The following is a 27864-nucleotide window of genomic DNA, read 5'->3' on the forward strand; positions in this document are numbered from 1 at the left end:
GTGAGGACTTGTTTGTCCGGGACAAACTATCAGTTGGTGGGAGAGGAGATTGTGGCATTCCGCCAGGAGGAGATGGCGAAGGAGCCACCAAAAACAGTAAAAGATCTCCTTGCCTCTATTACACCACCAGAGGGAGTTTGACGCGCTGCCCAACAGAATCAGGATCCAGTAGATGAAGGGAATGAGCTACTGGACACAGAAGATGGGGAGCTCGAATTCAACATTGATCTTGAATTTGAGGCGGAGGATGAAGATGAAGGAGGAGCACTAGCCCCAGATCAAGTGCCAGCACCAGTACCTACCGTCAGTAGTACCACGACCAGGGTATCTACAGACCATGTTGGCCTGCCAACTAACACAACTGATCAGAGCCTTAACATGGATGGGAAGTTCCTGAATGAACTGGCAAAAGTGCTGAACACATATGGCAAAGAGACATCCACCCTGATGCTGCCACATCTCTGCCATATGAGATCTGCGTATGCCAAGGCACGCAACAGTGTGAAACACCGCCTAAAGTCGAATTCCGATCTTGTACAGAGTTTGGTTGAATCAACCACTGTGATTCCCATGTCAGCTTCCACGTCCGGCACGTCACCTGTCACAGCTTCCACATCCGCCACGACACCTGTCACAGCTTCCACATCCGGCACGACACCTGTGTCTCTACCCAGTACAGACAACACACCTGTGTCGCTGAATGTTGATGACCATGTGCTAGTGAGATATGGCACTCTCGAAATGCCAGCTGTAGTTGTACGGGGGGAAGGGGCTGGGCTTGCTGTTAGATACTTTGAAGGTGTAACTAGTACTGGTGCAAGTTCAGGATTGCATGCCGCACAAGATGCGGAATATGAGGTGCTGCGAGATGATGTCATTAGAAATATCACAGCACCTGCAATTGTGCTGCGCGGCAGTCGTGTCTACTATAAGTTTGTTGAGGTATACCAGTAGTCATGGCATGTTTGTTATTTGACAGATTTTTTACTATGTATTTCTAAGCTACAGGCATTGAAGTATTTTCCTAGCAATGCTTTATTTTGTAGTGGTTGTCATGTTGACTGTAAGCTGTTTTAGGAAAAGTGATAGTACATGTTTGTAACTAGACAGCCTCTTTTTTTTACTTTGTAATAACTATGTATTTCCAGTGGTTTTCATGTTATGTTGCAGTCATGTTGACTAAGTTTTTGAGGAAAAGTACTACCATATATTTGTAACCAGACAGCCTCTTTTTTGAAATTTTCTAACAATGATTATGTATTTCCAAACTACAAGTGGTGAAGTTTTTTCCTAGCAATGGTATATTTGCTGTCCATTTCTATTCCTGATTGCAAGTGACAGTAAACGATGCGCACTTAGCATCGTTTACTGGCAGGAACACATTTTGATAGCATATGGACACAGTTTGCGTGCCGATTTGGCAATTTTACGGGGGGTACCTTTATTAGATTTTGAGGATTTGTCCGGGGGGTACTTTTATTCCGGGGGGTACTTTTATTTGGGTGATAAAAGTACTATCTTTTTGAAGAGTTTGAATGGGTCTTCAATGGTGTTGAAGACTGAACTTATGAATAAGATGTTGTGGGTGGTGGAATGCAACGTTAATGGTGTTTTCAACTGATCTTTGAGTGAGTGAGTGAAACAACATTTGGGCTGTGGTCATTGAGGTAGGAGATCTTTGTGGATATGTGCACGAAGATAATGGTGTTTTTGAAGCCCTTTGCATTAGTGGTCTAGGGAGATGTTGAAGATGTTGATTAAAACAGGGTCAAACGCAGCTGCAGCAGCAACCTGCAGTAGAATATGGTTACCCAAACTGTGACCTCAGGTTTTACCAAACAATTAAATACAGTAAAAAAAAAAAAAACATGTAGTTTTTCATTTAGGCCATGATGATGCTATACAACACTAATAGAATTTTCCATAGGTTTTCCCGTTTAAAATGAAAATGATGACCCATTCATGATGGGGCGCGTAAAGAAAGGACAAACAGCAGTCATAGATCTCTGGCAAAAAGCAGGTGGCAGAGAAACAATAATACAGGCATTTGTTGCACATGGGCTTGGAAAAAGGAAGATTACAGTAAAATCTGAAATATGGTCAAATTTAGCTCTGCACTTATTTAATGATGACTCTGTGAAACTTTGCAAATGGCTATATGTCATATGGAGCCAAGACAGAAGAAAGATAAGGGAAGAAGTAGTTAGGCAACATGAAAGAGAGAAGCAGGAGCAACAGGATAAAGATGAAGAACAAACAGAACTAACCGAGGTAGAGTTAAAGAAGGCGAGAGACAGGAAGAAGACAGACAAAGGCTCTCCTGAACACAGTGAAAACATAGAGACAGAAGGGACACTGGAAACAGATACAGAAGGAGAGTTAGAGAAGGCGAGAGACAGGAAGAAAAAGACAGACAAAGGCTCTCCTGAATTTGACCAATCACAGTTAAGAGCAACAAAACCTGGACCCAAGGTTTTCACAATTAAAATTAAAAAGGAGAATTGGAATACAATAAAACCATTTCCAGGCACAAACAAACTTAGGTGCCCATGGACAGCAATCCTCTCCAAAGAGTTCATTAAAATCAATCCTTGCTGTACTCTGTCATTTAAATACCAACATGTTAAAGCTACACACAGCCGTAAAAGAATGTCCCCATACCTGCATGTATCTGCAGTGTGCACATTTAAGTCATGCAAAGCCGTGTATGTGTTCAGGAGAAAACACAAGCCCATAACCAAAAAGAAAACAACCATCAGAGTGCTGAGATTAGGAGAAGTCACTCATTCAAAAAAGGAAAGAAAATTTCGGTATGCAAGCTTCCCGAGAAGAGGTAGAATTGCCAGGGTAATCCACAAAGGTGTGAGCAACTACCACTATCAGCAGCTCAGAAAGACTCCAAGAGCAGAACTATTTGTTGGTAATATCACCAGGAGTCTTACCAAAGATGTTCTAAAAATGATTTCCTCAGAAGTGCAAAAAAGTAAGAGACTCCATAATGATGTCCTGCTGGAGCTGATGCTCACACAAAAAATTCTGAAGGAGTGCAGCAGCAATGTTTCTTCTGGTGGTTATATTCAGCACCTGCAGGTGGACTCATTTGGAGTCCATATGTACATGGATGCAGGAATAAATATATTGGTGGAGCATCTAAAACAACCCACACCAGTCACTCTCCATCTTGACGCTACCAGTGGTGTTGTGTCAAAGATAAGCCACCTGTCCCCATCTCTGAGCTTATCACCAATGAACATTCTATCCCAACATTGACATATTGGTTGATGGAAACTGTCAGAAAAGTCTCAAAGTGCACATCGCGCAGAGTACGACAGGTAGAGACAGACTACAGCTGGGCTCTGATGGATAGTGTGCTGCTGTCCTTCAACAAGGAGACTATATCTGCCTATCTGGAAAGAGCCCATGAAGTCATAGCAATTCAGAAAACCAACAGTGACCTTCATAAATTCACAGTTTTACACCTTTGCTCTGCCCACATTGTAAAGGCTGTCTCACAGGTATTTGGAAAAAGGACGCAAGACAAAGGACTGAGGAGTATGCCACATATTGCTTTGCGCTGTAGCGGGGTTTGCTCGTTTAAGATTAGCAATACTTAATTTATAATAAAGTATGTAGTTCTTGGGGGCACCACCTCTTATTTGTTAAAGGGACAGAGGAAACCTTATTGAATAATATTGAATAATAGCCTTCGTAATAATCAGTCTAATCTTAAGTAGTGAATTCTATGAAAGTAGAGCAGATCAGATAACGTGAGGGATAACGCGAGTATTATAAACAATGATTTATTTAATGAAATGTAATTATAATGAACAAATACCAGAGAAGTTATAGGTTAGTTGAAAGTGAGTTGAGTTGAACTGTATAAAGTAGGTCCTAAACTATGATGAGGGTTGGTACAAGATGGTAGGTTGAGAGCGCGTGGGGAGGGGGAAGGGAGAGAGAGAGATAGGCTTCTGGAGAACAATGGGAGAGTATGTTAACTAATCCTAACGAAAGTTAGGTTAAATCATTTGCAAACTAAAATCAAACGTAACAATTTAAATCACAATATGCCAATGTTCACAAGTAAGAAATGTAGCAATATCGCAGTTACTGTTGTCAGTTTGAAGAAGAAGAGTCAAGGTTCCGTTCGTCGTTGTCAAACGGTTAGAGCAAAAGAATCTTTCGTTCAAGTTCCTAGTGGTCCAGTGAGTTGCTCATTGAGAAGGATAGGTCAGATGTGTCGCGAACACTTCCGGTGAATCCTTGCGAAAAAGCCAGGATTGCTTGTGCGTCGAGGTTTTATAATCCTTGCGAAAGGGGGTATCCTTTTGGAGGTGAACTCTTTGATTGGTCAGTTACTCCGTGGGCGTCCATCCTGAGATTGACGTATGGGTGTGAAGTGGTTGATAACTTTTCAGAGTTCAGCTATTTCAAATGTCCATGTATTGCTTATACTTCAAAATATAACAATACAACATTAATAAATGGTTTAGTTTGTAGATTAGAATCATTTAGATATCAAGATTGACTGATTTATCATAACAGGAAAGGAAGTTACATTAAAACATCAAATTATATCAACACAGCATTAAGGGAAAAGCATACATTATAACACATCAACTACTGTCATTGAAATAGTGTCCATGAGCCATGTAGTCCTTGAGAATATGTTTGTAAATCCAGAAAAGTTAGTTCTTCCTTAAAATCCTTTGTCTCCATACTGTAAGGCCATTTTGGTCTACCTTCTGACCCCATGCTGGGCCAGAAGCTTTGAAGCTCCTGCTCTGGAGATAAGGACAAAGGGGGAAAACCCCCTTTCTCCTTGTCGGGGGTAGGGGAAAGGTGTGATGGTACGTGGTTTGTCTGTTGGCTCTGCTACATATCCCCCTGCTGGCAACGTCCGATGACTCGACGTCATTGGGCTGTTGGCACGTAAGAAGAGCAGAGAAAAGACAAACACGACACTACGACAGCATTTCTACTGTAAACATTGGCATGAGTGGACACTAAACAATGTAGGAATCAATGGGCGCTAACTTGGGTCCTATTACTAAGTTTCTTAGAATGAAAGGAAAGAAAAGAGAGAGAAGTGGAAGTGGGTGCCTTGACTTCCTGGAGTCATGGTCTTATTTGTCAGGGGCCAGGGAAGGTGGCTTATGCGGCGGTAGCTCTAAGGCATTCCTTTTGACAGTACCTCAAAGTAAATCATGTTGGGTTTCTGGTAACAGATTTAAGAAATAAAAATATTGGTAGATTGGTGGAGCCATATTCGTCTTGTGACGGTGTTTGCCTATTATTTTGGTTTAAAGGAGGGTTTGTTTTTTTGTGACTTTGAGACACTTTGGTCAAGGCACCTGTTGTGCACCTGTTTCATCATCAGTTTGACAGGGTCAGGTTGCTGGTATAAGGCCAGGCCTCTGTGCATGGCCTGTTGTCCGCGAGTAGCGGTGTTTTCTTCCGGGGGTTGTGCCACCTTGTCACAGTTGGGGTGCTTCTTCTGGGATGCTTGTCGGCCATGGTAGGTTTTCCTACTTTCTGCACTCTCATCCAGTTGGCATCATGTGACTTCTTTTGGACCTGTGATGCTTCTCGTCGCAGGTGGGTTTCTGATGGCACCCGACGGTCATGGCGTTGTGCTGATTCTTTTTGAACCTTGTGTCTCGATGGGTGAGTGGCGTAGCTCTGGGGCGGTCTGGAGCGGCCATCTAACCCATGGATCGGGTCCTCTTCTGAGAGATGTGGATCAGACGTGGGATGTCCCCCCCCTTCCACTGTGAAGACTGTGTTCTGGACTTCAGGGTGAGGCAGTGGATAGGGCTTCTTGACGTGGGTCCATATCTTGTTTCGTTTGAAGTCAATGAGGGGTTCCAGTCTGTTGAGTAGATTGTGTCCAATCAGCAGTTTTTCGGTCTCAAGCGGTGAGACATGGATGGGGTGGATTAGGGACATTTCCCCAAATGTTAGCTTCAAGTACAGTGTCTCTGTGACTGGAGCTTTGTTTTGGGTGAAGCTTGTGATGTTGAATTCACTATCTTCACTTTTAATCCATCTTCTGTTTGATCTGGCTATTTCTTTTAGCTGAGCGGCCAAGGTGGGTGCAATCAGGCAGATTTCTGCACCCGTGTCCAGCAATCCTTCGCAGGGCACTTCATCTTCAAGTGTGATGGGGACATAGCTTCGGTTAGCTCTTCCTTTTCTGGAAAGCTCACCCAGAAATGTGTGTAACTGTGGGGCTTGTTTGTGTGTTGTTGTTTCTGGAGGTTGTCTTCTCCTGGGTTTGTGGTGGTCTTGGGTCATCTTTCCTTTTTCCCATCCAATGGGGAGCCCTTGAGGTGTGTTTTCCGTGTTGGGGCCTTCTAGTCATGCTGGGTCTGACGGATCCTTTTTGTTTGCGTCATCCAATTTTCTTAGTATGTCACTAAGGTTTTTCTTCATGATTTCTATGTTCTCTTCACATTTTTCTTTTTGTTGATACTCTTGGGGTTTGTTTGTTTTGTTATAGTTGTCCTGGTGTCGTCCAGGGTTGTTGTGTTCGTTTTGGTACGGTGTGGGTCTTGTTGAGTGGTTTCTTGCGTGATAGGAGTGTTGTTTGTATCCATAGTTGTTGTCGGGTTGTCTGTTGTAATTGTTTTGATATTGTTCGGGTCTTGTTGAGTGGTCTCGTGCATTATAGGAGGGTTGCTTGTAGGCGGGTCTGGGTTCGTAGGGTCTCTGGAGTTTTCGTCCTTCTAGTTGTAGGTGTGAGTCTGATTCCACCACATGGACATTTGAGTCTTGAGATTGATTGTTGTTCGCCCATGATTTATATGCCATGTCTCTCAGCTGCAGAGCCGTCATGGTTTCCTGGTTCGCGAAGGTCGTCATGAAGGGTTTTATGGATTGGGAGAGGTTGTCGATGAACACTGACTTGAACATGGGAGTTTCTTCTCCTCCGGGTTGGTTTTCTGTTGCAAAATAGGCTTTCTGGAACCGCTCATAGAATGGGTTTTCGTTGGCCTTTTGTTTTGTGTGCAGGGCGGTAGTGCAGCAGGAGCTTTTACTTTCTGAGTGCCAAGCCTTGAGGGTCCGGCAAGCCATGTCATAGCTGTGGCGTTCTCCAGCTGGTTGCCTGTCAAGCAGGGCTCTGATTGAGCTGGAAGAGGTGCTCTTCAACAGGTACAGCTTGTCTGCGTCTGTAGCTCTAGGTAGGCGATCGAGATTAAAGTTCAGTTGTTCCAGATACATTTCAATGCTTTGAGTGGGATTGTCTGGATCAAACTTTTCTATGTTCCTGCTCATTTTCAATAGCAGATTTAGTGACACTGCTGGTGGCAGGTCATGCATTTCCCATGCATTTTGTGGATAGGCTGAACGTGAGGGTTCATCATCGTTATCCCATTTGTTTGGGGCTGTGGTCTGAGCGTGTCGTTCAGGTTGGGATTGTAGTTCAATTTTCTGGTCCCGTTTCCTGCTCAGCTGTTCCGCATCTTCTGGTCTCCTTCTTCCGTCAGTGTTTGGATCATCTATGGGCTGGATTGTGGCGGTCGCTTTGTACAGCTTTTGAAGGGTAGATAGTTGTTCAGTTCTTGCTTCAAGTAACTCGTCCCTCATCGTCCCCCGATCAGCTGTGGCGTGCGCGAGATCTTGGTACAGGAGTTGGATTTTTGTGTGGAGAGCGTGGCATTCTTCTTTTAAGTGGTCGTAGTCTGCTATTTTGCCATTAGTTTCATCCAATACCTTCTCTGTGTTTTCCAGTAGTGATGCTGAGTCCTTGTTGCTTTTCTGAACCCCCAGCATTTCTTCTTTCAGTTCTTCCAGTTCCTCAGCTAGGCCGCTGGCTTCCTGTTGCAGTGTCTCCCGTAATTCTTGTTCCTTTTCCTTAGCCATGAGGGCATCCCTGAGGGTACTTTCTTGTTGCGTTAGCTGTGTCTTAGCTCTTTCCAGTTCTTCCGCTAGGCCGCTGGCTTCCTGTTCCAGTCGTTCCCGTTCTCTTTCTTTTGCTTCAAGGGCATCTTTGAGGGTTATTTCCTGTTGTATTAGCTGTGTTTCCTGTTCCGTTAGCTGTGCTTTAGCTCTATCTAGTTCAACAGCCAGGTCGCTGGTTTCCTGTTCCAATCGTTTCCTGTGCTCTTGTTCTCTTTGTGCCGCCTTGAGAGCATCCTCTCGATCCTGGAGAGCCTGTGTCCATTGTGTGTTGACTTTTGTTATTGATAACCTGAGTAGTGCAGCATAGTTGAGACCGAGGCTGGATAGGCATTTGACAATTTGGGATTTGCTCAATATTTGGCCTACATTTTCTATGACCACTTCTTGAGTTTTCCTGGTGATCATATCGAAATTTAGATCGGTCAGCGTTTCCACATATCTTGGGTTTTCTTTCTTGGATAGGTGGACAATCAGTTTCTCAGCTTCCGTGAGGTGAGACATGTTTGGTTCGGCTACTGGAAGTTATTAACACAATGCTATTGTGATAATGTTGATAGGCACTTTAACTTTGTAGTGGTTTTCTTTTTGGTAAAAATATATTTTTTTATATGTTTACCAATTAATATCAAAATTAAAATCAGAAGTTAATATTCAAAGATTAACAATCAAAAACTGAGATTAATATTCAAAAATTAAATTTAATATTAAAGTCACCGTCCAGGATCAAAGATCCAAATAAAATTATTTTTATAGGCCTATATTAAATCTTAATTTCAGTAATCTTGTTATATTATCTATAAACGATTAGAGAATTTAGATTGAGTAGCTGTGGATTTGTGTTAGCCTAAACTGGACTGAGAAAGTACAATGTATTTAAATACTATAGCACATTAAGTTAGCCGGTTTAGCTTGTAGAATCGAACAGATAATGAACCAAATTGTTGCTGCATCTATAATGTAGCTTTAAATTGGGCAAGGGTTTTACATTCACCTCGAATTGAATGCAAAACAGTGAAGCTTCTTTTCGAAAAGCTAGTTTATCAATTTAGGAATTGTTTAACAAGGTAGAAGCATATAGCTTAATGTAGAGAACTGCGTAGTCTCCTTCAAAATCAAAGTCCTTTTGGACTGATCAATGTCTGTTATCTTCCTCTAACTAGACAATGGCAACTTATCAGTTGCTTGGTTGATTTACTCAACCCAAATGGCCAACACTACTATAATACACCTTTTCAAAGCGTGTATGGTACCAATATAAGTAGTGGTTATGACTCTTTAAAAAGGTTCTTATGCCTTCATTTAGAAGCGCTGCCTTTGTAGTTTCACAAGATGAAATGAGACGGGTCGCAGTGTCACTGCGCACGCGCGTACCTCCGCTCAAATGTAGCTTCAGAAGCTAGATAGCTACCATACAATCCTCCAGTTGTCACGACAAAGCCAATTCAATGAGTACACAGCACAGTATTCAAACAGTGTTTAAAACCGTAGCTATCTGGGGGAATAGTTAAATACAACGCGTTAATTTAACCAAAAGGGTGGGAGGGTGGGTTTCAGACGGAAAATGTATCTCCGTTATAGATCGCTCATTTCAATCTGTTTCAAAGCCTCGTACGGGGCTCCATTATGTAGCGGGGTTTGCTCGTTTAAGATTAGCAATACTTAATTTATAATAAAGTATGTAGTTCTTGGGGGCACCACCTCTTATTTGTTAAAGGGACAGAGGAAACCTTATTGAATAATATTGAATAATAGCCTTCGTAATAATCAGTCTAATCTTAAGTAGTGAATTCTATGAAAGTAGAGCAGATCAGATAACGTGAGGGATAACGCGAGTATTATAAACAATGATTTATTTAATGAAATGTAATTATAATGAACAAATACCAGAGAAGTTATAGGTTAGTTGAAAGTGAGTTGAGTTGAACTGTATAAAGTAGGTCCTAAACTATGATGAGGGTTGGTACAAGATGGTAGGTTGAGAGCGCGTGGGGAGGGGGAAGGGAGAGAGAGAGAGATAGGCTTCTGGAGAACAATGGGAGAGTATGTTAACTAATCCTAACAAAGTTAGGTTAAATCATTTGCAAACTAAAATCAAACGTAACAATTTAAATCACAATATGCCAATGTTCACAAGTAAGATATGTAGCAATATCGCAGTTACTGTTGTCAGTTTGAAGAAGAAGAGTCAAGGTTCCGTTCGTCGTTGTCAAACGGTTAGAGCAAAGGAATCTTTCGTTCAAGTTCCTAGTGGTCCAGTGAGTTGCTCATTGAGAAGGATAGGTCAGATGTGTCGCGAACACTTCCGGTGAATCCTTGCGAAAAAGCCAGGATTGCTTGTGCGTCGAGGTTTTATAATCCTTGCGAAAGGGGGTATCCTTTTGGAGGTGAACTCTTTGATTGGTCAGTTACTCCCTGGGCGTCCATCCTGAGATTGACGTATGGGTGTGAAGTGGTTGATAACTTTTCAGAGTTCAGCTATTTCAAATGTCCATGTATTGCTTATACTTCAAAATATAATATATAATATAACAATACAACATTAATACAACATCAAGATTGACTGATTTATCATAACAGGAAAGGAAGTTACATTAAAACATCAAATTATATCAACACAGCATTAAGGGGAAAGCATACATTATAACACATCAACTACTGTCATTGAAATAGTGTCCATGAGCCATGTAGTCCTTGAGAATATGTTTGTAAATCCAGAAAAGTTAGTTCTTCCTTAAAATCCTTTGTCTCCATACTGTAAGGCCATTTTGGTCTACCTTCTGACCCCATGCTGGGCCAGAAGCTTTGAAGCTCCTGCTCTGGAGATAAGGACAAAGGGGGAAAACCCCCTTTCTCCTTGTCGGGGGTAGGGGAAAGGTGTGATGGTACGTGGTTTGTCTGTTGGCTCTGCTACAGCGCTATTGTTGAACAGTACAAGCATGGGTGAAGCCCTTCCTGTGTTCCAACACATGTGTGCTTTTTGCTTCAATGGAGGATGGTGATCTTGTCAAACAAGAAAAAAACACTCTGGACAAGAGCATATCCCATGCTAAACACATCAATGAACATCAGAGCAAAGACTGTGTCAGGACAATCACCATTCACCAGAGACTTTCAGGCTGTTCATCAAAAGACACAGTGTCAAATCCTATCACAGTTAAAAACTGGGATAAACAACAACTTTTTTTCTGTCCAGAAATCATCAATGTTCTTTTTGACCACTACTTAGGCATATTTCCACTTTGGAGTGGGATAATGCTGGGCAATCTAACAGGATACGCCAAAGACAAACTCAACAAGGGAACAACAGAAATGCCAAAGACCCGTGAAACTAACTGCCAAGTGGAGATCTGGTTTTGGATTGTTAAACACTCCATCATGCAGAAAAAGAAGTACCTCCGTCCAGCCGATTTCATACACAAAATGTATGGCTCTCTGCAAGGCAGATACAAGGAGCACATCATTCAAAATAACCTACCAGACACTTTAATCACTGATAACCCTCCAGCTATAAAAGGCTTAGACCAAGCAGAGGAACAATGGGCAAAAAGAGACAAAAACGAGGGTACCACAAAGAGAAAATCTAAGTACTTTGAAACGCCAAAGAAAATTCCCATCCCAAAAAAGGGTCCCAGAAGGTCAAAAGGGCCATACAAGGCCACTCAAGACAATGTCTGCTGTGAGCAATGCCTCAGACAGTTTATCAGAAAATACTTCCAAAATAGCAGCAAAGGTATTATATACATTTTATTACATACACTTTATTTATGTAGAAGACGTTTTTATTCTAAGCGGTGATGATGATCACTGTTATTTTGGGCATTTTTCAAGGTTTTGTGGATGATATTTAACAAAATGTTAAATCAATCCTTGTTTTTATTGTGTTATATGCAGGTACAAGCCCTGTGGAAGAAAAAAGCTTCTGAGGCGGTGGTTGCCGTCATCCATTCCCATGGCAAAAGAGCTTCACACATATTACGCCACTCAGAACTGAAAACGCTGCAGCCACACAAGTGGCTTATGGGAGAGGTAAAAATAAATAAAATCATACATCAGGGTCAGCTAAAAATGGTATGCTGTGCCCCTATTATTTTAGCTCTAAGGTTTCTATAAGAGAGCAATATAAAATTCCCCCAAGTCCGATTAATTCTGGAGCCGAACCTGACATACATGCTAACTCATAACGTAATATACATATGGTAGATACTGTCTACCACCTCATTTGTTAGGAGGGGCAATCTACAAGTAAAAGTACTGTTTTGCACATCTAATACCTGCACAATATAGAGCAGTCAGCACCTTAAAACAGAAAATGACCCTTCACTGTACACACCAAACCAGTATTAATGTGATTTATGTTAATGTTATTAATGTAATGTCTATTGTCACATTGTTTCTAGGGTTTTATTATGGCATAGTGTTCATTTTTGGAAATGGTACCATCGTGTCATATCGCTTTCCTAACACCCTTTTTGTTTGTTTGTATTTAAAGTTTAATATCTTAAATATGAATATCTTAATATTCAATTATATAACTAGGTTGTGCTTATTTGAGCCTTAATAAATCGTGTCTTTGTGAATTTATTTGACAGTTTGTGATCCTCTTCTACTCACCTAATTTAGACTATTGAGTGCTTCTTTGAAGTGGCTGTGCAGAACAGAGGACATGGACAGAGCGTATACGTATTAAACCATTACAATGCGGGGGTGATCATGAATGGTACGAGGACAGAAGTCCGTCACCAGAGTCTTCCAAAGGTATGTCTAAACATAATACATTGTTATCATTCTAAAGAAATTTGCAGTTTGCCTTCATTTATGGCTGATAGGGTAATGTCTGATGTTCTATTTAGGTCAGTTTTGAGGACTACAGTGCTGTCATTAGTTTTCTGAACATCGACAACAACCACTGGACGTTTTTGGTGAGGATTATTTCAAACATTAATGGTTACACCTTGAGGGTTTATGTTGGTTCAGGTGTAGTTATATGCGCATAGATGAAGCCGTCTGTGATATTGCTTGTAAAAAGGGCTATACCAAAATATTCTGATTTGATTTAATCAAATCCAAACATACAATAACATTTGTGTGTATTAAGCAACATTTATTCTTGCACAGTATCTGCATGCAAAAAACTGCCAAGTATTTGTTTTGGATCCTGATGGACATGATGAGAAGTTAGATTCCGAACATGCCGCATCCCGATTTAGGTAAAGTACAATTGTAACTAATTACATCATAGTTATAGGCAATATTATTATTTGTTAAAGAAGTTAATGAATAATAACATTGTGCTAATAACAATGTACATATTATTGGGCTATATTATTATTTTAACTCTCAGGCATACAAAGTGTATTATAAAAAGGCATTATTATTTCACTCCTGCTCAGAGAATACTTCAAGATGCGAAGAGCATGCCACGGCAGAAGTGACTGGGTCGATAGGAAGTGGAAAGGAGGGGTAATAAACCACAGCATTCAGAAGGATTCCTTCAGCTGTGGTGTATTGGTGATGCAGGTGAGTTCATACTGTAAGGTGTTTATACAATATATCTGTTTTGTAATACAGATATAATATCCTAGTGTGTTAATTTCATTATAGTAAATCAATTTTATGCAAGTCAGAATAGAAATGTTTTGTAAAATTCTTAAGATGGCAGAGGTGGTGTTGGAGCTCCTTCCCAATATCCCTCAAGACATGAAGTTTGACACTTTGAAAAACGCAATGTCAGTCAAGAGATGCCAGATGGCAACAGAGATTCTGGAGTGCTCAGGTATGGAGAGTTAAATTGGAGATTACGTCTGATTGAATTCAATATTAACTTTTGGCTTGAAATATACTTGCATTTTGTTCCAGTCTTTGATGAAAACAATGACAATGAATGTTCACTGTGCGGAACAGACAAGCCCTCGGGATGTGGACCAAATACAATATGGGTCAGCTATTTCATTTTAACACTCTTGTAAAATGTAATTATTACAATACTACTTAATTAAAGACATGCATTAATGTCAGTATGATGATAAATTAACTCCACAAATGATATGGTTTACATTTATGTAAATCTTACAATCTGTGTAAGGAGGAAACAAAATGTGTATGCCTGGTTTAAACTAACCAAGAATTACCATTGCTCACATACAAATAACTATTTTGCAGCTTTATTTGCTAAAATCCAACAAAAACCCAGCAGTTAGACACAAGGTCATTATTAGAAATATAGATAATCGGAGGGCATTTCTTATGCTAGTGTGTTACAGGTTGTCATTCATGGACTTTAATATTTGCTAAATTAAAACTATATTATTGTAATTACTTTTTAGATCCAGTGTGACTCTTGTCAAAGATGGTTCCATCAGGTATGCCTTGGCATGACTACACCTGTCCTTAATAAAGTCAAGAGAAGAATATGGAAGTGTTGCCTTTGTCACTGACCGTCTTCTGTAAGCCAAATTAGGAATTCAAAATCTTCAATATTTTCATTTGAACTGTCAGACTGACTACACACTAAAATAAAAATATATCTTATTAATACTTCATTACATGTGTTTTTCAGAAAAACCCAGGATTTTGACACCAAGGTTGATGAGGTGGCTGCTATATGTCTGCTGCAATTATTTTTCTTTCATCCAAATAATTAATTTTATTCATTTGCTTATTTCTTTAGTCTCAATCCCTTTTAGCACAACATTTTCTTTGTATTGATTTGAATATTTTATTAAAACTTATGGGGGAAAACACAATTCTGTGGCTCTTGTTCTGTATATAACTGTTTGGAATGTGTTTAGTTGCATTGTTATAAAAGAGCTATTATAATTAATTAATTCATCCGGTTATTCCATTCAGATGCCTTCAATCACAGCACATTCTGGAGACATTACATCAACCTCATCTTCAAACACCCTGGCTAATTCTACTCAACATTTTTATGTATTTGTATTCTTGTCCTGTATGTTTAAAAAATAATGATATGGGCCAAGTGCCTGAAATAAAGCTTTATTTCAGGCACTTGGCCCATATCAACCTCATCTTCAAACACCCTGGCTAATTCTACTCAACATTTTTATGTATTTGTATTCTTGTCCTGTATGTTTAAAAAATAATGATATGGGCCAAGTGCCTGAAATAAAGCTTTATTTCAGGCACTTGGCCCATATCAAAGAACATCAATTGTGTCTTGTGTAATAAAGGTATCAGATGAGTAGCACTCCAAGTATTTGATCATATGTAATGCCATGTGCGATGGCACAGATATTGCTAAGTTTGATACTGTTTAGTCGTTGCATGTTCTGGGTGTGTTGGGAGGAGATGGCGGTAGAATATTAGCACTGCTTCTCCTCCTAAATAGCCTCTTCAGCAATTTATACCTGTAATTTATTTACTAAACCAAAATGAAAGAAAAGTGAATGGATGGACACTGAAATGGATTTGAGGATTGAAGGTCACATGACCAAAAACCTATTGAAGTTTGAAATACAAAAAAATTCATTGAAAATAGTGTAAGGTGAAAATGAAATAAGTAAAGGCTGTGCAACATGTATACATAGTCAGTAAACACTGAAATGGATTTGAGGATTATAGGTCACATGACCAAAAAGCTATTGAAGTTTGAAGATTTATTTTGAATAAAAAAATACTTTTTTACAACCTGATATGAAAATGAACAAAATAAAGGCTGTGCAATGTGTATTAAAGAATATATTGTGCTTATTAAAGTTATGAACTTAGAAGTGTGCTCAGGCTTAAACATTGGGTCTCACACTGGGTGTGGGAAGCAGGCTGTTCTTTGTGTCTGTATCTCTTTATTTTCAGAAACAACCTTGAAACCGGGTGGAGACGGCACCCGAGCAGGTGGGACGCGTAGGCAAGAACAACTCCCTGATGCACGAGAGAACAAGCTCAACCCTTTTTTGATACTTGTGTTTCAATTGCACTGTATAAATATATGCTGGGGAGGGACAGCTAGCCAGTTGGACTTCGTGAACCAGCCCAAACTCTGTTGCGGGTAGGGAAACGTAGACAACCCCAGAGCTCTGTACTTGTTGATTTCAAACTGCTGCATTAAAGCTGATATTATCGGACCTCTGCGACTCAGATTTGTGTCATTGAATACTATCATTACATATTGGAATAGACGTATAAATATTTGAATCCTTCAGTATGCATACATCTTGAACAGTTAAACATTATTTTCATGTTCCTAGTTCATGTTTTTGAAAAGCTATTGACTGTTGAAATTTGAAATGTGTAATTTGTTGATGGTCCCTAAACATACGCGTTGTTTAGGCAGCCAGAAGCATAGTCTTACGCCTGGGACACACTGCCTGCAATCTGCTGCGACGCACCTGGAAGCGCCTCCTTTTTTCTTTCGGCGCCCATGTTATCAAATGGGACTGACCACACTGGCTGCGAAGCGCCACGATTGCCTGCGATCTACAGCGATCGTTTCGGCAGCTGGTCGAATTTTTTCGCGAGACGCTTGCGAAATCGGCTGCAGGATGATGAAATACACCATATTAGTTGATATATTTGAATATATTAAGATTTTACTCCATTAATTGTAGACTACGGTGAACATTTGTAAAGTTGTAGACTTTATAATTACACAATGTTGGTAACGAACGTCCTTTGCATGTGGTTACCCTGATGAAAATGAATGAAAACTAGAGAGGGTACAATTTCTGGGGAAATTGTAGGGTGTGCTTGCTTGCGTCGGTTGCACAGGGGTCCGTTTTTTTAATGACATTTTTACAACTGATATTTCTGTATTTTATATAAAAATGCATACTTATTATTTATAAAGATTACATAGATTTAAAAGCATTTTTTTTTGCTGCTCATTTACAACTGAAAATACGAGTGAAGTGTAGAATGAAATAGATGTCTTCTCATTTCCCCTGCAAGAGGCAGCCTCATCGTTGAATCAAAACAAATAAATTTGGCAGACCTGTGTAAAAATTGACCTAATCTCTATGACTTAAACGTCCTTTTAAGTTTTTCCCTTCTCGTGATATTTTCATGCATTTAGCCTACTCATTGCATTCATTCATTAATAAAGAACCCCCTTTGAAGATTATTCTATGACGTTACCGGCAGTAGAAGATGGAATCGCGATTCAAACAGTACCATCTGCTAACTGAAAATATGCCCCCCAAAACGTAAATAAGCTTGACATTTATTTAGTGGAAAATCGCTCATTCATAAAAAGCTCGCTGGTAGCGATCATTGTCAGTAACAACGCAAAATGCGATATAGCCCTGTGTGGAGAAGCTGCCCCGGTAAATTGTACTACTACGGTACAGTACTAGACTACTGCTGTGTTCGTCTTGGTAGCGATTGTGTTGGCTGAATTGGATTTAACGTTCCGTTGTACGGTTTAGACTGAAATTAATTATTTTCATGAACAGATTGACAAAGTTTAGGCTGTGGCAATGAAGTTCAGGTTAGTTAGATAGACTTTTGATTTAAGTAAGGGGAGTGCCGAACATGTTCTGTTGCCGTTTGACTTCCTAAACAGCTGTGTAGCTTGTAGTGTCTCGCGTAGGCTACAGCGTTGCAGTGATACACTGGATTGAAACCACAGGTAATGATAATTTCATCCACAAATCGTTTACTTGTAATCTAATGTCATAATAAATCCTACAACGAAAATGTATATGTGAGGAATGTTTATTTTAACGATTGAAAACAGATACATCATAGACCACTGTAGTATGTGTTGCCCGGGCAACACAGGCTAATGTCATGATGCTAATACTTCAGTGAAATAGTAGACTACTGTTTCCGAAAGTAGATGTACTTCCTTAATAATATCAGTTATATTGTACATTACACATCACAATTGTGTGTCATATCACAAAGTAAAATGAGTAAATAGTTATCACCCTGGCCTCTTTGCTTGTGGCGTTTCTGAAGCTGCCTTGCAGTAAAGCTATAGTTAGCCTAGCTATCCCCCAAATTAACAGATGCAAAACGAATGTTCTGCCAAAGATAGCCACGCGTGTTTTCGTGACGTTAGTGACGTTAGTAACGTCAGTGACTGTGGCTAGCAAATTAGCCACCGTTAGCTTCACTTTTCGCCACAAAAACTTAACTTGAGCCCAAACCATGCAACGGAACGTAAATCCCAATAGAAGCAACTCAATCGCTACCAAGACAAAACTTTTGACACCTAGGTTGTCTATGTAGGCCAAATATTGACTGAGTTTTAGGGGGGCAAAAAGAAATACAAATAATAATAATAATATAGATGTGAGAGAACAAAGGTTGTGCCCTTGCCGAAGGCAAAGCACACCCAATAAACGGATTGATCCGTTGAGCTAGCATGCCCGTAGTTGTTTTGTTTATTTGAGAGAAATGAGTTGTCACGCGTTGCACACAACACACACGCGTGCAGACATAGCCTACCGAGAGAGAAACCCCAAGTCGATTTCTAAAATCAGCATCAAATGAATTCTCGAAGTTGAAAAGCACAGGGAGTTGTTGTATGACCCCCAGCAACAATTTTACAAGGACAACGTAGATAAGGATCAATGCTGGGATATAGCCAATGCCATGTTTATGTACCATGTCAGCGTAAAGGAAAGCTCAAGCCCAATTTATACTTAGGTCGCAAACACTTTTGAAAAGGTCGCCGACAGAAATGACGTCTCGGTCGACACTTTTAACCGTCGCTTAGAAGTGTCGCCTACCAGGAGAAATTTCTACTGGCGCGGATGTTGTCACATAGTGAAAAATTAAAATGGTCAGTTTCTCCGATTGATCACCTAGGCTACAAAGCGTTAACAATGTAACCATAGCTATGAATGTAACGGTAAAATGATTCTGTTTACGTCAAGCAAACCTTGAGCACAGGCGACTGTTTGCCGAAGTATAAATGCAGCTGCCTGAGCGACACTTTTTTTTTTTTTTCGTCGGCGACCATTTCAAAAGTGTCTGCGACCTAAGTATAAATTAAGCTTCAGAGTAGCTGAAAGGCTTGTTGACCGGCGCAGAGAAATGCACGTCTGGTGTGAACAGCTTTTGCACACAGCTTTTCGTAGCCGATCGTAGCCGATCGTAGCCGATCGTGGCGCTGCGCAGCGCGTTCAGGCGCTTCGCAGCCAGTGTGTCCCAGGCATAACGGTGCGTTCACACTGCAGCGGAGCGGGCGGCGTGGCGGCTTCCAATTCATTTTCAATGAAACCAGGGGTTGACGCTCGCGTAGGGCATTGTGGGAAGGCGAGCGGATAGTTTTCAAGTTGGATTTTCTCAACTTTATGTAAATGAGGAGCGTGAATGGTATCGACCATTGTCAGTAACAACGCAAAATGCGATATAGCCCTGTGTGGAGAAGCTGCCCCGGTAAATTGTACTACTACAGTACAGTACTACTGCTGTGTTCGTCTTGGTAGCGATTGCGTTGGTTGAATTGGATTTAATGTTCCGTTGTACGGTTTAGGCTAAAATTAATTATTTTCATGAACAGATTGACAAAGTTTAGGATGTGGCAATGAAGTTCAGGTTAGTAGTTGGTGGCCAAGCCGCGAAGCGGCGAAGCCACCTTAAGTGTTTCTACATATTCTTATTATTGGGTGTGCTCAAGCCTTCGGCGAGAGCACAACCTTTGTTCTCTCACATATATATTATTATTGTGAGAATGCTCACTATTGTTTTTCCAACTTCTTAGTTCTTCCGCCGTTTTTGTCCTTTAACTAGTCCTGCATACTTTCACGAGTCCTACAATTTTTGTATCAAAACGTTCAGCTCCTTCAGGAGATGTGTGCTATGTATTTTTGTATTTCTCACTTTTATACTTTTTAAGATATTAAGGTTTTTGTGCAAATTATTCTCCCATTACAAGTAATGGTAAATCCTTTCAAATCATTAAAAAGCTTCCTCCTCTTTCAAACGTAACTACTTCAGCATACTTTCAGCTAGAGACACCATTCAACCTTTAAAATGTTCACAAGACATTCAGCTATTCCCAAATGAGCCAATTTTGAATTATGACAGTTTGAAATACATTAAAATGTTTGCTCCTTCTTGAATTTTATGAATGAGCAGCAAGCAGAGTGGCACACTGCTGCCTGCTCTTTTTCTGATATTCAACTAAATTGTCAAACACATTCCTCTAACTTTCATATAGTTTAACTTACAGAAACAAGTTATACCTTAACATGTAGGAAAGATTGTCCTCTTTCAGCCAATGTAACTACTAAAGAGCTCACATTTACAGATTTTCAGCTATGAGCCTTGAAGCGAGAGCAGCCTTTCAAATTCTCTCACTAACTTCAATGGAGAGGTGGGTAAAATCCGTCAGAGAAAGCAAGAAGGATGACGATTTCGAAACAGCCGGTAGAGACATATTTCTGACCGCACAGACATATAAAGGATATCTCTAGTTTCGGCATAGTCTTGGGGCTCGGAAAATATCCTAATTTTATTGATTGGACGTGTAGTTTTGCGTCTAGGTCAACTTGTTTGAGGTGTGGATGCTAGGTAAATTTCTCTCTGCCTAGCTCGTTAGCTATCACAGCTGCGCCATCACCGTGGCAACCAAACAGACACGCACCATGAACGTTTTTGAAACGGCCAAAGGAGTTGTATTTCTGACCCCACACACACATAAAGGCCAGGGGTTTATAAAACTGTGCGTAGGATTCTTACTAAAAGTGTACGTGCGCCCAAAAGCCTAAAATGGCGTAAGCAAAAAAAATTCAGATTTATAAAACCGTGCATACGCACACCTGTAAGCAATGTTCCCTTTATAAATCACAGACTACCCACAAGTGTGCGTACGTGAATCTGCATTTTACCCCGCCATAAACACGCCCATTTTTGACCATAAATGGTCAATGCAAAGCACCTCATGAATGACCCTGGCATGCGATTCTTCTTTACGGTGTATCATGGCGGATGACAACTTCTCAGACACTGTTAGCCTATTGGCGGAGGCCCGAAAACCACATTATTTGGTGGCCGGTGGATCACCAATAAAAAAAACAGTGCGAGTAGCGTCAACTGTGCCAGTGATACCGCGAGTCGAGATACAATTTTGAAAACAAAAGCGTTTTGTTATTGAACAGTTGTCTATTGAAGTCTGGACTGATAACGAGGACGTAGAGTGTAGCGATTGCGCGGGAGCTTAGCGACTGTATTTCCAGTTTGACATATGATGATATGCACAGTATTAAAGAAATATATTTAGTTATACAATGTGTTCTGCAGTTATCTAAAGGTAGGATATGTGATGTTATCCTGTATTCCATGCAGTCGGGCTCGGGCATCTCCCCCTTCTACATCCCGTAGTGGACAATCTGATGGTGAGACATGCAGCGCTGAATTTTTATTTAAAATTTGAGTTGGATTGTACAAGGTGTTTATGGAACAATTATCACTCAGTACAAGCGCAAATAACACTGCTGGATTTAATCTTCATGATAATTATGAAATCGATTGAAAAAATGTGTGTGAGGAAAACAAAATATATAAATATTAGGAGTAATCGTTCTTCCCACATTTACTTTCTGCAGTCTGACTACAGTAGCCTACGGTCATCTGCGTCGCCAATTCCAACTGTTTCCAAAATGTGCGTAGGCCTACGGTAGGGTCAGAGTTTGCGTGGAGGACCGCACATTCTCCCGTCAAGTTTGTTTTTTATAAATCACAACCTTTGCGTGGAAAGTGGCGTACGCACATTTTCAGCCCCGTTTTGTGCGTACGCAAGCTTTATAAATGAGACCCCAGGGCTCTCAAGTTTTGAAGACAGGCAAGAGTGACATTCTCCACCCCCCCCCCCCCCGTCGTCAGGGGGTCAAAATAAATTTATTAATTAATTGCTTTTTACCTGATATCTTTGAGAGGCAGCAATGATTAATGCATCCATGGCCAAGATATAATTATAAAATATGACATTATTTTAAAAGTGACCTATAACATCGACTATGCAAAACACTTAAATGTATTTAGTGCTAATAAAATTATTACGCCTATTTGGAAAGAGATGTTTATAATGTGACAATATGTCAGTCATCGTGTGATAACGAAAATAAGACTAGGCCAATTAAATATAACAGACGAAGTATTGCAAGCTCCGTCAGAGGTATCGCCTATGTTCGTCCCGCACTGGGTTCGAACCTGCCACCTCTGACATCCTCAGCACAACCACTACCAACTATGCCAACGAAAAGCTGGCAATCAGTTGATGCGGGTGGCCTGTTACATACCTGAGGAGTGAGTTTCACCGATACACACTGGATACATCTATGAACTACTTGTTCTGAGCAGGTGTTGTCAGTGAACAGGCTGTAAAACTGTTGGTTAACCCTTGTGTTCTCTTCGGGTCATTCTGACCCATCAGTCATTAGGTGCGTTCGACATGGACTGCGGCTGCATGAAACGACTGGCTACTGAGAGTAGCCGCTTGCAGTCGGGGAGGAGTTGAAAACGGCTCTGCAAAGTCGGACATTGCAGCTTCTCGTGGTTTGCTGCGTTGACATCAGTCATATCCGATCAAGCGCTGTTTGATTACTTTACTTTATTTATAATTAAACTTAGTCTTTCCGTTAGTGAAGAGGCGGACTAAAACCCTTTCTTCAACTATTTTTTAATTCAATTAAACTGTTTGGTCAGGATTTGAGCGTTGGCGAAACTGAAGGTGTCAGAATAATTACAAAACACGCGTCAAAGTTGTCATGTGTGAGTCTGGCCAATCATGAAATAGCTGTGTCGTCATTTGAACCTGTGCAGTTGCTCTTGAGAAAATGCGCTCGGCTACACAGCCGGCAGTTCTCGAATCGATCTCACGGTACTTTGATGGCTACGTCACAGTGACCTAGCCTCGGCGCCGTCTCAAGTCGGACAAAAAGTCTAACCAGAATTCACTGTTTCAAGTCAGCCGCCTGCAGCCGGCTGCAGCGCTGCATGAAGTCAGGTCATGTCGAACTGAGGCTGCCTCTTGCAGGGGAAATGAGATGACATCATATTTCATTCTACACTTCACTCGTATTTTGAGTTGTAAATGAGCAGCAAAAAAAGATGCTTTTAAATCTATGTAATCTTTATAAATAATAAGTAGGCCCTATGCATTTTTATATAAAATACAGAAATATCAGTTGTAAAAATGGCATTAAAAAACGGACCCCTGTGCAACCGACGCAAGCAAGCACACCCTACAATTTCCCCAGAAATTGTACCCTCTCTAGTTCCACTTAGTATTGCTAGTTATGTACCCTTAGTATAGTTAGTCCTCATATTTAAATTTTAGACTCCTATATGTTTAATGTTTGCACCTTCCTGCCAAAGCAAATTCCTTGTCTGTGCAAACTTTCATGGCGAATAAAACCCATTCTGGTGGATGAAGGTGCTCAGATTATACAAAGAGCACCAGCCCTTGGGGCTGGTGGGATAAACACTCTTTGTATAAACAGAAGTAATGCTTCTCTGACCAGTATATGTGGAAGAGGTATAGGTTCAGCAGGCCCAGCATAGTTTATCTAGATAGATTTAATTGTCTTTTTTTTTTTTATAAATACATAAATATACATAAAATAACACTTTAGCAACTCTTAAGGATGGCAATGAACACATAAAAGCAGCCTACCATCCTTTGTAGAAAGTAATAGAAAGGAGAGTAGTAGACTGCAGTCTGTAGGTAGGCTTAGTCTGCTGGAATCACACACAAGGAAGCAAACTCACTGTAGCCAAGCCTTGACACTGTTCAGTCTGTCTGCATCTCTGTGTCTTTGCATGTGGGACATTCTTGAACGGGCAACTATGCCAGGAATTATGAAGGGTATACCTTGCTCCAAAGCAGTACCTGAATATTATCATCAGTTTCAGGTCATCTTGAAACACAAAGAATCAAGGAGACTTTTTATTCAATTGTATAAAGTATTTTCATTGTTTAAAGTAGCCTATATGTTGACAAGCCTCTATATTACCTCCCCTCTGGCTTCCCCAATATTATAGGTGCAATATACTGTCCCCATGGGTGTATCCAGGCCCACTGGAAGACTCAGAGGGTGACTGCCTGGTGCACCCATGGATGAAAAAGTGTTTCTAAAATGCCCTCTAGAGTGGCAAAAATGGCCCTACTGTCTGCCATTCACATTGTGAAATATGCTTGAGTGCATAGGATGCCCCATGCAATAAATGACAGTGTACCCTCTATAAATGTAAAAACATATCTTAATGAGTTCCTTTATAGTAGAGAAAATGTGATGCAGTATATAAGGTGCCCTTACAATGGTCTAAATTGGGCTGTTCCCATGCCCTTACTTCCAATGGAAAAGGGTGCTGTTATGAAGTGCCCTTTATGCTGCCCCTACATGACAGTGTCCCAAATGTTGCCCTTTCCAAAGAAGACGATTAGATGCTGTGCCTAACAGTCTCCCCTAATGTTCCCACTACGGGCATGCTTTCCCAAAGTGAGGCTGTGACAACACTTGGCACAGCCACAGTCTGTCACTGTCCAAGCCCCCTCTGGATCTGTGGAGGCAGACTATGTTATTTGGAAATATGGAAATATGGGGCAGCTGTCCATACACTGTCAGCCAGAATAGTAATAATTGGATTTGGATTAAATATGCACGCGTAATATAATAATGATATATTCTTAGTCATGCTGAGAAATTTTAAATGAAAAAGTTGTCCCCAAAACCGGCAATGTTGCCGCAATTAACATGGCAAGGGAGACAACTTGTCAAACCACTACGACCGTTAAAATGCGTAAATTGTAGACCTACCAAATCTACTTAACATATGCGCATATGTTAAGTAGATTTGGTGGTTTGACAAGTTGTCTCCCTTGCCATGTTAATTGCGGCAACATTGCCGGTTTTGGGGACAACTCCAAAAAAAATCAAAATCAATTTACGCTGCTGAAACAACACCGCTGGTTTACGCTTTGCTTTTTGCGACATAACTCTTTTCGACGATCGCCTGATCTGGGCTGCACAGTCTAAGCTTATTGAGGTCTAGCTTGAATTAGGGTTGCCTGTTAGTGGAACGGCTTGAGGCTTAAGTCTAAATTGACGTTTACCCAAGTGAGACTTATTCGTGTTAGCGCGACTTGGGTTAGCGACGTTGATGGAACACCCCCCAGGTCTCCTCAGTTCCCATACAGATACAGACCGTTATTAAAAGAAGAGGGGATGCTAGAGTGGTGAACATGGCCTTTTCCAAACTTTTAGAGACGTGTTGCTGTCATCAAATTCAATATCACCTTATTTTTTCTTTAAAATGGTACATTTTATCAGTTTAAACATTTTACATGTTTTCTATGTTGTATAGTGAATAACATATGGGTTTATGAGATTTGCAAATCATTCTATTTTGTATTTTTATTTTATTTTACAACGTCCCAACTTTTGGGGGATTTGGGGTTGTATATTATAGACACATTGTTATTAAATTAATGTAGTTTTTTCACAGATGTAATGTATGTCATAAGAGGAATTCAGTTAACCGATAGATGGTATAGTTGTTTTATAAGGTTAGGTAATTTGGTATAAATTTCATAACTTGAGTATTTATGACCGCTCGCATTCACTATCCATGTCCATGCCTAAGCTGATATCAAACCTATGTCCCTCAACATATAGTGGGTTAAGCAAGGGAAGTTTGTATACCACACATGCAGCTGGTGCACTTAAAAAAAAATGCCCCTCAGATAGCCACTGGTTTGCAGCAAGGTATGGCACTTAACTGTAATGTCTTCTAGTCTCCGCGGCTGTGACGCGTGGAGTAAAAAAAGTCCTGTGGTCTTGTGGATGAGTCTCTGTCAGTGTCGAAATGTTCACCGGGGTCGAAACACTACACTAAAATGGTCCAACTTAAATCGCAAAACGATTACATAAAAACTAAATACTTGGCTAAATACAAGACATCCGCGTATATCGTTGAATTGTATTATGGTTCCCTCATGTAAATAAACTGACCAAGCAAAAACACGGAGAAATAAGACATCTCGAGATGTCCGACCTCTGCATGCGGAAACAGGCTTGGTGGTCAAATGCACGTATGTGTAGGCTATTGAATACAGACTTCTGCGAATATTGAACCGTCATGTTTTGAAGACACAGCATGACAGTTTTAATAACTTACCTTTCTTTACATTGCCCGCTTGTCTTGATAAATGCCATGACTAGAGTTTTGACTGCACATAGGTTCTCCGTAAATCCTAGTTCGGGGGGAAGTCAGCCTCAAATCATTTAATTTCCGGTTAATTTCTTCCAAAACTTCAATAATTAAAGCTGTAAGACAATATTTAGGCTACTTTTCATTATTTGAATGTGAAAAGTAACGTTTATTTTTACAAAATGGTAGACCAATAAACAGGAGTTACAATAATAAGAATACAAAAACACTACTAGCCTACTGGAAAATAAATTAAGCCCATAGTATTTAATAATGGGCAACTAATACTAGAAAATAATCAAATCGTTACCTGTTACTACAGAAAGAATATTAAGGGTAGCAATGGAAAAAAACATATAATGCCATATTGCATTGAGGAAGGCAAGAGAAATCAGAAATGGAATATCTTACGCTCTTTACCTTTGTTGTACTTGTAATATTACCGCAAAAACTCGTTAATTGTGAAACTGCTCGTGGTGCCACCTAATTATAGCCTGGCTGCCAGCCCAACTTCTCCCCGCCCACAAAACAATTTGGTCGGGAAGTTGGGTCTCATATTCTGACTAGAATTATGAGTATGACAACGTCAGGCTAACCTAATTATCGTTTCACGGCACAATTCAGGTTATGCTCTTATTTTGAAAGTGAATTCACACAAACGGAAATGCTGAGTAGCCTACTAAGAAACAGTATGAAAGCACAAGAGGCGAAACTCAATAGAAAGTTCCATTGCAGAATCTGCAACCAGCAGCGGTCCTGTAAAGTGGAATTGAAAATCCAAATTCGAATGGAAAAAAAATACCGACAAGTATGTTAAATTACGCTTTGAAATCGTTAGAAAATCAGCAGTCTTCTCTGCTTGAGACTGGGGGGGGGAACCCCCTTGCTGGAGGGCGCCGCCTCTCTCAAGTACCTACGACCCAGCACTGGGTTGCACCAGCTATGCTTAAATTCAAACGTAGCCTAGTTTGAACTGAAGGATTCAAAGTCTTTGTGTCTATTCCAATATGTAATGATGGTATCCAATGACACAAATCTGTGTTCTAGAAAGAGTGGTCTGGAGTCGCAGAGGTCCGATAATATCAGCTTTAATGCAGCAGTTGGAAATCAACAAGTACAGAGCTCTGGGGTTGTCTAAGTTTCCATACCCGCAACAGAGTTTGGGCTGGTTCACGAAGTCCAACTGGCTATCTGTCCCTCCCCAGCATATATTTATACAGTGCAATTGAAACACACAAGTATTAAAAAAGGGTTGAGCTTGTTCTCTCGTGCATCAGGGAGTTGTTCTTGCCTACGCGTCCCACCTGCTCGGGTGCCGTCTCCACCCGGTTTCAAGGTTGTTTCTGAAAATGAAGAGATAGAGACACAAAGAACAGCCTGCTTCCCACACCCTGTGTGAGACACCATGTTTAAGCCAGAGCACACTTCTCAGATCATAAGACTTTAATAAGCACAATGCATAACTTTACTAAGCACAATATATTCTTTACCAGGGAAATGTTCATTGAACATTGTAAGAAGATCCTGAAGAGCTACTCCGGTCAAATTGTGCATCAGTACATATGACATGAGTAACAGCAGACTTTGTCCTTTAGTGAGGGGAGCACCAGGGTAAATGGGATCGTCATGGTGTTCCTGTTATACAAGATAAGATTGATTACATTCATGCCTAAAACACAATATGAAACAAAAGCAGAAATAGCAATGACAATGTTGTTCTATTAATACAGATGACATACACATTTAACATAAACTAAGAGAGTGCACAGATAATCTAACATGTAACTTCATGATTGTACCTTCAATCGGTTTGAATCTTGATTTCCGTCTTGGCTTCTT

General features: G+C 40.5%; 1 protein-coding gene and 1 long non-coding RNA gene across 4 annotated transcripts in view; one reads left to right on the forward strand and one right to left on the reverse strand.

Annotated features, from left to right (window-relative positions):
* Positions 1-26096, reverse strand: part of nsmaf (neutral sphingomyelinase (N-SMase) activation associated factor) — a 134314-nt gene extending 108218 nt beyond the window's left edge. For all 3 annotated transcript variants that reach the window (XR_009932248.1, XM_062479027.1, XM_062479028.1), the window contains exon 1: positions 25993-26096. Coding sequence is in view for 2 of the 3 variants with exons in the window: in XM_062479027.1 (XP_062335011.1) it covers positions 25993-26030 (38 nt within the window). In the remaining variant the exon portion in view is untranslated. The remainder of the gene's footprint in view (positions 1-25992) is intronic.
* Positions 13305-14806, forward strand: LOC134035206 (uncharacterized). Its single transcript, XR_009932326.1, has 4 exons — positions 13305-13422; positions 13558-13841; positions 14229-14348; positions 14462-14806. It is a non-coding gene; the product is annotated as an uncharacterized LOC134035206 (long non-coding RNA).
* Positions 26097-27864: the final 1768 nt, after the last annotated feature.

The sequence above is a fragment of the Osmerus eperlanus genome, chromosome 15 (assembly GCF_963692335.1).
Source record: "Osmerus eperlanus chromosome 15, fOsmEpe2.1, whole genome shotgun sequence".
NCBI lineage: Eukaryota > Metazoa > Chordata > Actinopteri > Osmeriformes > Osmeridae > Osmerus > Osmerus eperlanus.